The sequence below is a fragment of the Apiotrichum porosum genome (genome assembly GCF_003942205.1).
Source record: "Apiotrichum porosum strain DSM 27194 chromosome Unknown scaffold_15, whole genome shotgun sequence".
In the NCBI taxonomy this organism is placed as follows: domain Eukaryota; kingdom Fungi; phylum Basidiomycota; class Tremellomycetes; order Trichosporonales; family Trichosporonaceae; genus Apiotrichum; species Apiotrichum porosum.
Window position 1 is genome coordinate 259,696 of NW_021167122.1, and position 14,648 is coordinate 274,343.

Sequence of the window (14,648 nt, forward strand, 5' to 3'; positions counted from 1 at the left end):
CTCCATCGCGCTCTGTATCTGCACGCGATGGAGTCCTTTTTCGGCAAGGCCAAGCCCTCGCGACCGGCCGTCGCCACCCACGTTACCGTCAAGAAGGTCGTCAAGCCGGCGGCCGCCGCTCGGCCCGCGTCCTCATTCCACGCAGCGACATCCTCTTCCTCGAGCTCCAAGCTGCACAGGGCTGGACCTTCGTCTCATGGACACCAGTCGCACTCGCACTCGAGCTTGAGCGCTCGTCCCAAACCCCCAAGCTCTCGGGATCGCGATGGGACACCTCGGTCAAAGCCGACGTCGTCTCGTGGTCTGTCACCCCGTCTGTCGACCAGCGGCACCGCATCACCAGCGCGCAAGCGTAAAGCGTCGCCTCAGCGTGTCCTCCCGCCGAGCGACTCGGAGAGTGAGAGCAGCGATGATGCTTTGGCGCCTAAACGCAAGCGGTTTGCGAGCGCAGGGGCCGTCCCCGACGCCGAGGATGTGGACATTGGACGCCCCGTCTTTTGCCCTTCCCTGGCCGACAAGCGTGGCGAGTGGGGTCGCGGATACGCTGGCTTTGTGACGTGCGAAGAGGCACTAAAAGGTGTTGTGCATGGATGGGCAGGAGGCAACCGGGAAGTCAAGGAGAGTGCAAGAGAAAAGTACCAGTCCTGTAAGAGTTCTTCTCATCACTACCTCCCATCATCGCCCTCCTCACCTCCCCATTGTGCTCTATGCTGACAGCAACAGACTTTCCCCAGGCCGGCTTTGAGAATGCCGAGCCTTTACCATCTGTCGAGCTGCGATACCCGGGAGGAGCGATGGAAAAGTGAGTTTTGCCACCCAAAGGGCCCTTGCTGACAACGGAGATTCATTCTCCTCACCCCGATCTCTGCCCGCGAGTACAACCCCGTCAGCGAGCTTCGCAACGCCCTGCGTCTGATTCTGAAGCGTGAGTGGAAGTGTATGACGTTAAGCTCACGTCAGACTATATACCACCATCACACGCGCACATCTTCGGTTCGTTGGATGCCAGCGAGCTGGAATCAGCAGTACCCTCCAGGTTGCACACTCCTACGCCCGGTGCGCTCACGACCCCACCACCCGACAGTGCGTCACCGACTCCTCATACCCCGACAGAGACGATAGGCGATGCTTTGCGGCGTGCTCTGGCCCCCAACCGGCGTGATGGCCCTGGTCTCGTCAAGGCAGTCCAGCGCCTGAACAGAGCGTTGGCGGATATCCAGCACGATGGCACGCTGGCTGCGTGGTTGACGAGCCCCGATTACCGCATCTCGAGGCGAGAGTGGTCGGCCCTGGTGGACTTTTGCCACGAGCAGGCGTACACTCGCGTCGTTGCGCCCTTTGCGGACCAGCTGGAGCACCACCCCAAACACCCCGAAGAGGTGGCTCTGGCCATCAGCGAGAAGGAAGACGCGTACGGCGAGCTGCGGCACAACTTTATGAGCAAAGTGATTGAGCAAACCAACCTCGGTCCCGATCATACGTTTGTTGATCTCGGCAGCGGTGTGGGCAACTGCGTTGTCCAGGCTGCTGTGCAGGCCGGCTGCGCAAGCTACGGCTTTGAGCTGCTCCCCATCCCAGCCCGATGTGCACGTCTGCAGCTCCGTGAATGCCAGCGGCGATGGGCCATGTGGTGCCTCGAGGGCAACCTCGCTGCCGAGGTGCATGAGGGCGACTTTCGCCGCCATCCAGAGGTCGCCAAGCGTCTCGCGCAGGCTGACGTGGTTCTTGTCAACAACGAGGTGTTCCCCTCCTCGCTCAACATTGACCTCACCCACCTCTTCCTTGAGCTCAAGGACGGCGCAACCATCATCTCCCTCAAGCCGTTTGTGCCCGAGGGATTCAGAATGAACGAGTCCAACGTAAGTTATATGACATATATCCTCGGTAGCGTGAGCTAACATTGTCAGTGCGACTCCTTTGCTGCGATTCTCCGCTCTGTTCCCCATCCGTACTACTCGGGCTGGGTGAGCTGGAAGGCCGACTCGGGCAAGTACTATGTCCAAGTGGTCGACCGCGCGCGTCGCCTGCGGTATGAGGAGGAGATGGCTGGCCGGCGTAAGAGGTAGTTGAGCAGGACTCAGTGGGGGAGGTTGCCTGGCATCCTCCATTTTGTGTTGTCGTAATCGCCGTTTTCATCTGTCGTTGTCGCTGCTCAGATATCTAGGTCACATATGCCCAGCATCTCGCCATGTATCCTGTATCACCCAGAGCCCGCCGCCGTGTTTTGTCTACCATCTGCATCTCGTCGCCAGTCTATGTTACTACTAATGCTCCTCGAGCCGCTCCATCCTTGTCCTAGCGGAACATGCGTCCAACGGAGTTACGCACGAGGCCACCCATGACTTGGCCACCGATACCGCCAAGGCCAGGAAGGCCCGAGAGCATGCTGCTGGCGCCATTGGCAAACCGGCGCTGCGCGTCGCGGTCGGCATAGGTGAATCCGACAACGTTGGACATGTTGAACACCAGGGCAAGGAGGACGATGGGCAAGAACGAGACGTTGAACTTGAAGATTGAGACAATAAACAGCGCGACCCAGCCGAGGGGGTAGGCGTAGAGTGCAATCTGGTCTGTCAGTGTCGTGTTGGCGGACCAGCTAAGCTTACCCAGAACATCTTGGTGTCGATGGGGTTGGGGACCTGCGACGGCTGTACAGTGTCAGTCATTTGCCATGTGGGGAAGCCGTGGTAACTCACGTCGCGGCACTCAAACACCCAGCTGCTCTCTCCATCCTCGTCCACCTCGTTCCAGTACCGCAGACCCACGAGCGTGCGGCCCGCGACATTTCGGGTGTTCCAAAAGTCGAGCGAGAGGAGGACGACGACAATCGTGATCTGTGGGGGGGTTGCGGTCAGTACTTGTCATGCGGATGTCTGGCATCAAGAAGCAAGCCACGCCTGTTGGGCACGACGCTCTGATTGCGGTAACAGGAGCTTTGGGTCCAGAGCCACACGTAGACGTACAGAGAGGACGTAGTTGTCAGTGACTGTCGCGTCAGTTTAGGCCGCGTGCAGATACAAACGCTCAACTCACAGAGGCCGCACAGGACGTAGACGGCAATGGCCGCCGAGCGGAAAAAGTACAGGCAGAAAAGCGCACCCGGGTGCGATGACTGCTTGAGGATGGCGGCCTGGACGTCAGCTGTTGTTCCCAAGGGGTTGTTTGTGCTGATGGGTTGCGGGGGTTGAACATTGCGGAAGGCTGGGATGGCCGTCACAGCCGTATTCCAACTGTTCTGAGAGTACAGTCCACAAGCGCACAAGCGACATATCACTGCCCGATACACAGTGTACTCACAATACCACCCTCTTCAGCATCCCTTGGTGCGGTTCCGGGGACGAGGACGACGGGATCGGCAGCATTCCGAGTTTTGGGCGCGGCGCTCTCGCCAATGTTACCGGTGGGGAACTGGTGCGTCGTCTGGACGTCCTCGTCTGCCTCGATGGTGCCGCTAAGCAAGGGGGCGTTGGCCGACATGCTGACGGATGAGTGGGTGGTTGTAGGATGCGGTAGTGGTGGTAAGGTGAACGGCAAGTTGAGTTGGGCGGTGGAACGGAACAGCGGCCGGTGTGGTCGCGTCCATCCTGCGGCGTGGAGGTTGGCCATCCAGGGCGGTGACGTACCGCCGAATCTCTCAGCAACGGTCGCCGACCCACAACGACCAAAGACAGTGGGATGATATACACAGTGCATGCATGCTTTATACACATCGTTATCTACACTTCATCTACAGCTTGAACTTGTCAACTCCACTCTTCACCAGGTCCACAACCGCGGTATTGTCCAAGGGGTTGTACTGGTTGGTCACGAGCTTGATAACCTCTTGCGCGGCGATGCCACCAAAGAAGGCCGCGGTCGTAGGGGGAGTAAGGAAACCACCGCGGACGCTGAAGGTCAGCTTGGCAACTCTGGTATACGGTTGAAGCTACTCACACCTCCGTGATCGCATTGTCCATTTCCTCGGGGAGCTCGCCCGCGTCGATGTGGACCGTAGTGAGTGCCTTGGTAGCAAAACGTTCCACCTCGGCAACGTCCATGTCAATGTCACCAGCCTCGGATCCAGGCCAGCGTCCAAACACCTTGTAGAACTGCTCCGATGCGAGAATGGCGAGGACGAGACAGATGCCAATGGTTGGCTCGGCGCCAAAGGCAAAATCCTCAGCTGTTGGGTCAGAAATGCTCCGTTCATGGGGGTACCCACCGATGCGCTCCTTCATTCCACCCTCGTAAGCCTTGGTGGCACTGATGGGCGAGCCCTTGATAATAGCGACGCCGCCGACATTCTTAACAAACGACTCAATCTCGTTGGCGGGGATTGCGTCGACGGAAAGTTCGTTCTCCTGCAGGACCTGAGCAAGGAATGACGAGTACTTGGTCAAGTCGTCGAAGTACTGCTGCTTGTAGAGGTTCTGGAGCATGACGTATGACTGTGTCGATGAGTGCATATCGGGAAGCGAAGGCGAGACGGGAGGAAGGTGCGGGGCCGCCCCGAGGAAGCGAGACAGCGCATGAAGCAGGAGGTGGAGGTTCTTGGACTGAAGGGTTAGCGGGATTGTGTCCAAGAAACACCTACATTGTGAGAGACCGTGGCAATGCTGGGTTCACGAAGGAGGTCGGCAATGTCATAGGGAAGCTAAGAATGATCAGAATTGAGCGTTAGTCGTTTACTTACCGCGGACGAAGTCCAGACACGGTAGGCCTGGGCGAGGGCCTCGTCAAAGTTCTCCTCGTCGCCCTTTCGCCTCCAGCTGGTGAGCAGCTTCTTGAAATCGGCCTTGTCTTCTGAAGAACTGGGGAGCTTTCCATCGTGCTTCAACGTCAGTGGCAGAAACAGGGTCTGCTACTCACCGAGTCCTTCCAAAGACAAGCGGCGCGGACCAGGAGGACTACCCAAGGGATGTGAGAGTGGTCCATCGAGTCCATGGCTTCAATGTCGAGTTTGCGAGCGTAGGACTCAAGAGCAGGGAAGGGCTGGTCAATACGAAGAGTGTGCGTTGTGTCCGGGTGTGTGTCGCCCACTGGTGGATTAGAATGAACTGAGATCAGAGGCACTCACCGCAGTGCTCGCGAAGCTGGATCTGCATACGACCCGTGAGGCCAGACGTGCGGATCGAAACGAGGGGAATATCAGGTTGGCCAACAGTGGCGGAGGCTAGACGTTAGCCTTAGCAAGGAGACCAGTGCAAGCTCACTGTGCCAAAGAAGCTCAGCGAGGTCCTCCTCGAGCTTGGGAGGGACATTGGAGGCAATGATGAGCGTGAATGAGAGGAAGAAGTTGGGCTCGCTGGCGAGAAGCTCGGTAGCATTCTGATAGGTTATAGACTGGGACGTTGAAGAAACTTACGGCAATGCGCGCCTTGCCGTCGACGGCAGGGTTGAGCTCGCGGAGGAGACTGGTTATCAGCAATTGCGACTACAGGTCTCCAGCGACTTACCGGACCTCCTCCAGCGCAATAGACTTGCTGACCGAGCTTGCCTCTAGAAAGAAGTTGGTGGCAACATCAGTGGGAGTTGTGTTGCGGTCAGAGAGGATCGAGAAGTGTTGAATGCCTGCTGGTTAGCTTGGCAGCCTGTTGCTCACGGCTCACCTGGAAGGACGAGGTTCTTGAGAGTCTGGCAGCCCGACGCGTCGTCACCAATGAGTAGGATACGGGCGGACTCGAGCGAACGCTGGCCAGTGGAAGCCCAGAGACTGGAGCATTGGAGTAAAAGGTGGAGGGAAGGTGGCCAAGACGGAGGAAGGATCGGCGGTCGCGTCAGCTGTATTCGCGTCCTCTGATCTTTTTGACTCACCGCAGCTGGCGGTCGTAGCGACGGGCCTTGGCATCAGGACGACCACCGCTGAGGCTGTTAGCGAGAGTTCCGTATCCTTGGGCCACTGTTAAGCAGCCCCATCCTTTGCAGAACTCACGAAGGGATGGGAGTCGCACGCGACGACGGTGCGGACGCTACCGCGAGGGCCGTCGTTGCCTCGGATATGTCGATAGCATCCTCCATTTTGGCAATCTTGGGCGGGCGACTAATGGGAGAGGAAGGCGGGTCGTGGTTGGGAGTGCCCATCTAGAAGCAGTGATGGTATCGGTGGGCTCGCGCAAGGTGCCAGCTGCTGACCGAGAACCGGGGCGGGTATTGGGCTTGCTCCCTTCCGTGCTTGGTGCCGGTGGTGAGAGCTTGGAGAGCGGGACCTGCCAAATCGAAGCAGCAGAGATGACACAGTAACTGCAGTGAGCTATAGTGAAGAGAGAGTGTGAGGATGCTAGACTGTTGCTGTTGCTGTTGCAGCAGAAATGAGGAGAATGGAAAGGGGATGATGATGCAGCGGGGGTTGGAGGTGGAGGCGGCCGGCTGCCCGGCTTCAATGACGAGGAGTTGTGATCCAGTAATTGGTCCCGCGCTTTCCCGCGTATGGTGTATGTACTGTAACTAGCTGCCCGTTGGGAGATGCATTGCATCTCCCGTACTCCAATGGCCCGTACGGCCCGTGATGGCCAGACTCGTGGCCGCTGCACGCACTGCCTCCTCACGATGACAAGCTCGGTGTCCACGCTGTGGCGGCTTTTGGTAATTACGTAATTATGGGAGACCGACTCTTACCTATGCAGACCTCTCCGGAAGGCATGAGCGTTTGGTTGCAGAGTGGTTATTGCAGCTATTTAAGAGCATTGTCTTTTGGTGTGTGGCGACGGCAAATTGTCAGTCAGTGTCGACAGGCTGCGCCGCTTTCAGGTATTTGTGCCGTTCATACGCTTAATGCTCACTTGCATGTGTCTGCGACAGCCAGAAGGCGAAGGCTGGCTGTGGTTAGAAGTTGAGGTGTGACAAGGTCTAAACGATTAAGCCGCGGCCCCACTGACTCCTCTCAGCCTGTACGCGGTACGTCCCTAGGCAAACCTAGGCTTTTTTGCGGTAGTAATGCGACTAGCTATTGGGAGGACGTTTGCATGATTTTACGGTGGCTTCGATACTTCCATAGCCCTACATAGAAGGCAGCCATTTCTACGGTGTACGACAATTGAAAGGGCTGGGCAACCATATACCTGTGTACCACCTGAGAATACCGCACTCCTTGTTCGAGTGGCCACGCTGGATACCAGCACCTGAACGGAGGAGGCCCGGAACAATCTTGCCCTGCAGAATGGTCTCCTCGATAACCTGGGGAATCTCTTGCGGCGTGACGCGGCCGTACGAGAGGTATCCTGTGTGGCCACCATTACTGCTAGTACCGACACTACACTGGCTGATCGGCAATGAAAGTCGAACCATTCGAATCCTCGGAAGTCAGCCCGTCATTGACCTACTGAATGCACTGCGCAAAATTCCGCCATTGAGAAACAGGATGAGCCTGCTATCTGGAAGGTGCTTCTTGGCATAGACGATCAACATGCATATTAAGCAGGCATTTCTACGCGTCTCTTCACGAGTGTCCGCGTCGTAGCATCGCGGATCTGTATCTGAGGCAGTGGGCGATGTGCCCTGCGCTGCTTGCCGGTGCCGGCTGCGTCGAGGTCGGTCTAGTGCGAGTGATGTTGTGTAACCCTTGTGTCACTACTATCTACCAGTTGAGGATACCGCACTGCTTGGTCGCGTCGCGGCGCAGGATGCCGGCACCCGAACGGAGGAGGCCTGGAACAATCTTGCCCTGCAGAATGGTCTCCTCGATGACACGGGGAATCTCCTGCGGCGTGACGCGGCCGTACGAGAGGTACGCGCCCGAGGGGAAGAGGATGAGCATCACACCAGCGTAGCGGTGGCCGCCGAGGTGGTTGATGTCAAAGAGACCAATCTCGCCACCTTCGCCGCCGTGGACACCCTCAATCTCCTCCATACGGCGGCCCACCTCGGCCTCGCGCTCGGCGTCAGTGCCCTCGACCTCTTCGAGAGGAGGGCCCTCGAGGTGGGTGAGCGCCTTGCCGGTCTCGTCGACGCTGATGCCGTTCTTCTCGCAGACGGCGCGAATGGCGGGGCGGAGGAGACCAGCAGCGATGTGACACTTCTTGTCACGGTTCTTGTGCGAGCCTACACAAGGGTGTTAGTAATAGCAGCGTGGCCATTGGGTCCCTCCATCTACAACTCACAGACCAAAACGATTGCGCGGTAAGGGAGGACCCACGAGCGGCGGCGTTCGACACCGGCGCCACCGTCCTGCAAACTACGGCCCGCACGTCCCAAGGTACCGGCAAGGGCGCCCTCCCACAGACCCTTGGCGCCGTCGAGCGAGTTTTCGATTTCGCAGGTGACCTTCCAGTCTGGGAAGATGATGGCAGTCTGGTCCTGGGGGTCGTCGGACTGTGAGACCAACGACGACGAGTAGAGCGAAGGTGTCGAGTTGACGGGCTTTGTCAACGGCTCCGACGGGGCTGGGAAAGCAGAGGGAAGGACATATGTGGACGGCTGCTTGGCGTTGGCCTGGCGCTTAGGCTCTTTGCTGGTGGAGACCTTTTGGAGGTACTGGTGGAGCTGGTACGAGAGGGTCTCTGTGTCGTCCTGTACCGTGGGTCAGCATGCGCTGAGAAAGCACAGTATACTCACGGTGTGGTCGCGGGGCCAGTTGCTCTTGGCTGTCGAGATAACGACGACGCGGCCGGTGGGGGGACCGCCAGAACCCGCTAGATCCGACTCCCAGTCGACGCCGAGGTTGCTAGGGAGCATGCCGAGGTCTCCATACTTGTCGTGGACATACTCGTCGTAGGTCTTGCCGTCCCAGGCGTTACCAATCTCATTGATGGTGCCATTGCCCGTGTCGTTTGCACTGTCGGCACAGGGCTCGGCGCAGCCTGCGCAGTCGGCGTGCGAGACGGGCACTCCGTCCTTTTCGAGCAAGCCGGCGAGGTTGGTGTACTCCTTTGCGCGCTGCGTGTTGTGGTGGCCAGCCGGTGCAGGGCCCGGGGTGCCAGAGAATAAGGAGACCGCCGAGGCGATCTTGCGCAACATGGTGGATGGGTGTGTGGTGTTGTTGTTGTTGTTGGAGGGAATTGGTGTTTTGGGGATGACGGAAGTGTCCTGACTTATTTTAAACGTGCGAGCTTTTGCGGTTTTGTGAGCAGCGTGGTGTGTTTATTCAGCCGTCTCGGGTTGCTCGGCTCGGTGTGGGGCAGATATAGACACTAATGATGCCATGACCGAGGATTATGAAGTCGCCCCGGCATGGCTGCGCAGCGGGGCTGTGACGACCCAGTCGTATTGGGCAAGACGGCGTTCATTATGCATGCATGTAGCTGTACATCATGTCTGCCATCGTCTACCTGCCAACTGTTTTTATGTTTTTGCAGAGCAACACGTTTATCGCGAGCCCAAAAATCCGGGCACTGCCGCACCGTTACGCGCGTGCACACGCGGTACGCTGGACGGCGATCCACAATCTCTCCAGCCGAGAAGCGGGACTAAAATATGGCCGGACCACACACAGCCACACGTGGTAAGTCACGTGACATAACAGTACTTATGTAATGGAGGGCGGGGGGAAGACCGCAGATCGAATCCTGGCCACGACGGAGGGTGGCTGTTCCATGCGCAGACCAGGGCTGGCTAGCTGGCTATGTGTTCTCTCTCCATGTATGCCGGCTTCCTCGCTGATCGCTGGTCTTGGGCTCGCGGGTGGTGGAGGCGGGGGTGTGGTCACGGCTCACAGGCTGTCCACCGGGGCCCGCATTGGCAGTCGCCCCCGGGCTAGAGTTGGAGGGGTCGACGAGCAGCTCCCCGTCCACCTTCGGCATGGCTGGGGCACGACGAGTTCTGGCGGCGGGGTTGTAGGCAGCTCTTTAGTGATATGTCTCTTTATCAACATGCACAATAGCGCGGTGAGCCTCGGAGATGGTCCAGTAAGGCCAGTGCAAAACTGAGTGGTAGGCGTATGGGTTTGTTGATTGCCCGAAGAGCAGTTCGGGTGAAAGGGAAGCGTTACGCATGCATCAATGGTTGGATGGCCGCTGGCTGTTGTTGCGTTGTTGACGTGCACAGGTCGTACCCACACGGTGCAGACCCACAGTTCCAGTCACGTGACCTACATTGGGCTCACCCGTTGTTTTGGACCTACAACACCGCGTAGACTCTGCCATTCCGTCCCATCTCTCACATCCCTTTCTCCCGTCACTCGTCAGTGAAGACCTCGACAAACCTGGTCAAAGAACAGAGACCTGGGTCTTATCGACCCCTATAATGACCAGGTGGTGAGCCGCTGCGTATTGGCTCTAGCTCACCACCTCAGACGGACCTGTTCCACCCCATCCCCCACCATGTCTGATTCCTTCGACGACGATGACGACATCTTCTCCGACCCCGCCGCCCTCACTGCAATCGCGGCCATCGAGGAGCGCGCCATTGCTGCCTCGCAAGCACCCAAACGCGGGACAAGCCTTCATCACCGCGTTACAGCCCCTGCATCTCGTGGCCGCCGAGCAGCTGTCCCCGCTGTCGCCGCCGTTGCGCCGAGGAAGGCGCCTCCTCCGCTCAACACCAACCCACGCGTGACCGGTTGCGGCTTTGGATGGGAGACTGGGGGAAAGCATCAAGTTAGGGCAGAGCAAGCAGCTTCTCGCAACGCCACTGCTTCTGCTTCTGTCGCACCTCCACCAAGAGCCCCTCAGCAGCAGACGGACGATGACTACCCGATGGACGCGGTGGTCGTGAACGACAAGGGGCAGTATGGGTTCGGATCGAATGACGACGACCCCATTATCGACCAGCGCAAACGGCCAGAGATCAGACAGCTCGCAGAGAGCGCACCCCTACGCGCTGGCGAGCGTCCACCATTGCCTGGATCACAGGCGCGCCGCGAGGCCATCGCCGCTGCCACTGCCTCCAACGCCCCTGCCCTTGGCATGCGTGGCCCGATCCAGCGGTCCACTTCAAGCACATCTACGGGGGGCATCCCCACGGACGCACCGCGTCTTGGCAACAGCCGCTCGTTAGCTCGCTCAATCTCGACAGGAGCACAGGTGTTTGGTGGCCGTCCGCCAGCCGCCGGCTCATCACGCGTTAGTATTCTGCCCCCAATCCCGTCTCAAGGCAGCAACCCACCGTCCTCTCAAGGCGCTGTCGCGCGCCGTGCCGTTATGGAGCTCGATGAACAGAAGCGCCTGCGCGAAGCGGCCGACACCGAGGTACTCGCCCTCAGGTCGCGAGTTGCTCTGTTGGAACGAGGAGGCGCCCGGAGTCCCTGGCGAGACGAAGTCCAGGCCGGCGACAATGACTGGGAGACCAAGTATGGGCAGATTCAGCAGGAGCTATGGGCTACTCAAGGCAAGGCGTCTACAGCAAAACGCAATTGGGATACGGTATGTGGCTATACTCAACTCGTGTGGGTAAGCTGACAGCCACGCAGAACGAGGCCGCTCTCCGTGATCAGATTGAGAAGCTTCGCTCCAAGTTGCAAGACGTGGAATCTCAGACTAGGGCGCGGGAACTTGAGGCCAAGCAGCGTGTCGAGAGCATGAAGACGCAGGCAGTGTTTAGCGTGAGTGAGCAGTGACGGCTAAGGGCTGACTTAGCAGAACCACAATGCCATCGCATCTGCGTCCAAGGCTCGCCAGTGGTCTGGCTCTCAGCGCGCAGGTGCAACACCCATGAAAGGTGGCTCGCCATTACGCGACAAGAGTCTCATGACGCCTGCACCACTTATGCGCTCGGCTGCAAAGGGCAAAGGTGAGTCATGCGCTCCGGCACAGAGCTTACTCTCAGGACGAGCCGCACCACCGCAGCGTTTCGACCACCTCACAAATGCGTTCAACATTACGCCGACGGTCAACTCTCGCGCCAAGCGACAGCGAACGGAGGTGCCTAGCCCAACAACCACGCCCAAGAAGCAGCAACAGCGGGTTGTTTCGCCGGTGGTTTCGCCGATTCAAAGCCAGCAAAGCCAAGGCCGACATGGATCAGATTCAGGACTGGACGAGGCCGAGTTGGACTGGCAACCGGTGTTTGAGCAGCCAGCGTTTGAAGATGTGGTCATGGACGAACGGGATTCCAAACTTGAGGTAAGCCAGCACACGCTCGCACAGTCAGATGCTGACCTCCTTGAGCTGGTACACCACCTCCTCAACCACGTTACTTCGTCTTCTCTCCAAGACAACATGCCGTCGTCTTTCAACTTGGGCCTCGCATCTGAGCCTACCATTCTCAGGATCATGAAGGCTCCCGTTCTCATGAATGACATGGTCGCGGACGTCCTCGATCTGCCGGTATCTGCCTGGAAGGACGCCTGTCGTGATCTCCTGCAGGTGTGCGGCGACAACAGCAGACCGTTTGACGCAATAGCGCCAGACCTCATGCGGACCTTTGCCCTCATGCTCACCATTGTCATTGAGGCGGCATTGGCGGATAGGGATACGGCGGATGTTACTTTGGTAAGCCCGATGCCAACTGGGGTGGAAAGCTTACACCTCAGACTCCGGTTCTCATCGGTATCCTTCGTTTCATCGGGTCGACACTCTTGCTCTTCCCTGAGCTCGTCGAATACAATGGTGTAGCCATTATCGAAATGACCCAGCTGCTCCGAGAGGTTGGCAGCTGCATCACTGGACCGCAAGCCTTGGTCGTCCAATCGCGCTGGGACAAGAAGGAAAAGGAGACACTGGAGGCTGACGTGCCCGCCAACCAGCGTCCCTCGGCCCTGTGTCTTGGCGAACTCGCAGACGCAGTCGTTGAGGTCGGAGAGGCCATCTGCCTCGCCGACGTCAAGTGTGTCTGGTAGGTGTTTACTCGATGAGCGACAGTTCTGATCCAACCACAGGACCTCTGACCAGCTCGCGTATCTGATACTTGCGTTCACCAAGGACGACGACCCGAGGACTGTCCGCCGCGGACTGGATCTCTTTGTCGCTGCGTCGTGTCGTAAGCGATTTTGCCCGTGACAACAGCTGACGAGCCCAGGCCAAGACCACTTCCGTGCCATCATCTTCCCGCCGGACAGCTTCCCCGGCGACGTACCTGTCATTGACCGCGTTGCACGCTTCCTCGTCAACGGACATCCCAAGATGGAGGCTGCGCAGGTGGGTGTAGTGTCCACATACCATTCCTTTACTGACCCGCTTCCCAGGTCACCACGTTGTCGCTCTCCATTCTCGGCTCCCTGTTCATGCTCTCGCGTTCTGACGCCGACGCCACTGTCCTCATGACCGAGCACTCGGTGCTTGTCCCGGCTATTCTTACGATACTCCACCGCGAGAGTACAAGAATTTGGGGCGTGCGCGCCCAAGACAAGACAAAGTACAAGTGGGTGCTGAAAGCCCGGTGTAACGCTAACCCCGCCAGCCCGCTCACCATCCTGTCCCCTGCAATCGCCTTGCTGCACCACCTCGTCTTCCCTCCCCCATTGTCCAATAACATTCACGACGCCGGCCAAACCCGTGCAGTACCTGTGGAGGACAAGCGCCTCTTTGACGGCCCTCTGCCACAGGGCGTCGACCTCGCGCGCCGCCTCAACGAAGCAAGCTCGACCAAAGAGTTCAACGGCCTGCAGCACGTCTTTCTCACTGCACTGGGAAGCATGGCGTATGCCGAGTACGCCGACATGGACGAGAGCAAGTGGGAGAACTCGTCACCTGGCACAACGTCTCTGCCTTCCGACCATGCGAGTGACCTGCGCGCCATCCAGTTCATCGCGCAGGATCTGCTCGATGCTGTCGTTGAAGGTCCAGAGGGCGACCAGGTGTACGAGCTGTACGTCGACGACGACGACCACGGAGCTGCAAACATGCCTCCTCCAGGAGGCTCTGCTGTTCAGCAGGCCGAGGACGTGGATGAGGAGGACGAGGAACGCATGATTGGCGACGCAGAGCAGTGGGAAGCACCGCAGAGTCCCGTCTACCACTACATATCTGACGATTGAGGAAACCAACTGGGTTTCAATGTATCTAGTTTTTTGTCATCAACAGATCAACAAGGATCCCATATCCCAGGGCTTTTCGAGGCTGCAAAGGCTGTGATGTGAGGCTGCCAGGCTACTAGGCTACGGGCTATCGGCTATCCGCTACGTAGGGCGATCTCCAACTCTTGCAGTGATGCGCCGAGACCACGTCGCTGGGTATAGTGACGGTACGTGGCAACTGATGTCTGAGCCGAGCAGGCCAGATCGGAACTGCAAGGTCAACACAGCAAAGAACCTGCACAAATGCTGCTCGCCACCCCCGCCACTGGGACAACGGTCTGGCTCCAAGGGGCAAGTCAGGTGAACCATCGGGCGCCAAATAGAACGGCATGTTCTGTCGTTGTGCTCATGTCTCGAATTCACAGATATCACTAGCATCTGGCACCTCTGGCAGGTCTTACGGCAAGGACAGACAAAGCAATTATATTCTAGACCCGAGTGAGTCGACTCAACTCGGGCTCGACCTCCCCCCCTCCCCCCGTTCCCCCTCTGCATCGCTCGAATCCTCGCGCTCGCTCGCTCTCATCATGATCAAATCTCAAAATCTCAAACCGTACTCCTCTTTTAAAAAAACACTTGTGGATCGGGTGGGTGTGTGGGTGGGGGGTGCTGACGAAACGTTGGGGTAGGGGCTGTTCTCAACGGCATTGTCGCGTTTTGCCAGCGTATGAGTATGTGTACGGGCTGGAGGGCAGGGATATGACGAATGCACAAGGCATGGCAAGGAGGGCAACGGGCCTCGATCCCTCACTCCAGCCGACGTGCAAACCGCGTAGCGTGCAGG

The 14,648-nt window shown here is 58.4% G+C and overlaps 6 protein-coding genes across 6 annotated transcripts; 2 read left to right on the forward strand and 4 right to left on the reverse strand.

The window, feature by feature from the left end:
- Positions 1-27: 27 nt before the first annotated feature.
- On the forward strand, positions 28-2,066 carry DOT1 (Nucleosomal histone H3-Lys79 methylase; the record flags this gene model as incomplete). The annotated part of the gene is made up of 4 exons (XM_028618868.1): positions 28-646; positions 724-802; positions 1,010-1,859; positions 1,908-2,066. 4 exons carry the CDS (start codon positions 28-30, stop codon positions 2,064-2,066), a joined length of 1,707 nt encoding a protein of 568 aa, XP_028472756.1.
- Positions 2,067-2,295: 229 nt separating this feature from the next.
- TVP23 (Golgi apparatus membrane protein tvp23) lies at positions 2,296-3,477 on the reverse strand (the record flags this gene model as incomplete). Its single annotated transcript, XM_028618869.1, has 6 exons — positions 2,296-2,565; positions 2,607-2,648; positions 2,697-2,834; positions 2,964-2,986; positions 3,034-3,235; positions 3,298-3,477. The coding sequence occupies 6 exons, from the start codon at positions 3,475-3,477 to the stop codon at positions 2,296-2,298; spliced, it is 855 nt and encodes a 284-aa protein (XP_028472757.1).
- Positions 3,478-3,727: 250 nt separating this feature from the next.
- Positions 3,728-6,060, reverse strand: EHS24_003171 (uncharacterized protein; the record flags this gene model as incomplete). Its single annotated transcript, XM_028618870.1, has 13 exons — positions 3,728-3,887; positions 3,934-4,162; positions 4,202-4,535; positions 4,574-4,633; positions 4,673-4,810; positions 4,849-5,018; positions 5,057-5,152; positions 5,193-5,307; positions 5,345-5,393; positions 5,436-5,550; positions 5,589-5,692; positions 5,794-5,841; positions 5,912-6,060. 13 exons carry the CDS (start codon positions 6,058-6,060, stop codon positions 3,728-3,730), a joined length of 1,767 nt encoding a protein of 588 aa, XP_028472758.1.
- An 858-nt stretch (positions 6,061-6,918) lies between these two features.
- Positions 6,919-7,263, reverse strand: EHS24_003172 (uncharacterized protein; the record flags this gene model as incomplete). Its single annotated transcript, XM_028618871.1, has 2 exons — positions 6,919-6,922; positions 7,049-7,263. The coding sequence occupies 2 exons, from the start codon at positions 7,261-7,263 to the stop codon at positions 6,919-6,921; spliced, it is 219 nt and encodes a 72-aa protein (XP_028472759.1).
- Positions 7,264-7,552: 289 nt separating this feature from the next.
- On the reverse strand, positions 7,553-8,931 carry EHS24_003173 (uncharacterized protein; the record flags this gene model as incomplete). The annotated part of the gene is made up of 3 exons (XM_028618872.1): positions 7,553-8,016; positions 8,076-8,484; positions 8,530-8,931. 3 exons carry the CDS (start codon positions 8,929-8,931, stop codon positions 7,553-7,555), a joined length of 1,275 nt encoding a protein of 424 aa, XP_028472760.1.
- A 1,301-nt stretch (positions 8,932-10,232) lies between these two features.
- EHS24_003174 (uncharacterized protein) lies at positions 10,233-13,825 on the forward strand (the record flags this gene model as incomplete). Its single annotated transcript, XM_028618873.1, has 10 exons — positions 10,233-11,273; positions 11,321-11,452; positions 11,490-11,640; positions 11,677-11,972; positions 12,018-12,341; positions 12,383-12,684; positions 12,728-12,828; positions 12,868-12,986; positions 13,034-13,209; positions 13,249-13,825. 10 exons carry the CDS (start codon positions 10,233-10,235, stop codon positions 13,823-13,825), a joined length of 3,219 nt encoding a protein of 1,072 aa, XP_028472761.1.
- Positions 13,826-14,648: the final 823 nt, after the last annotated feature.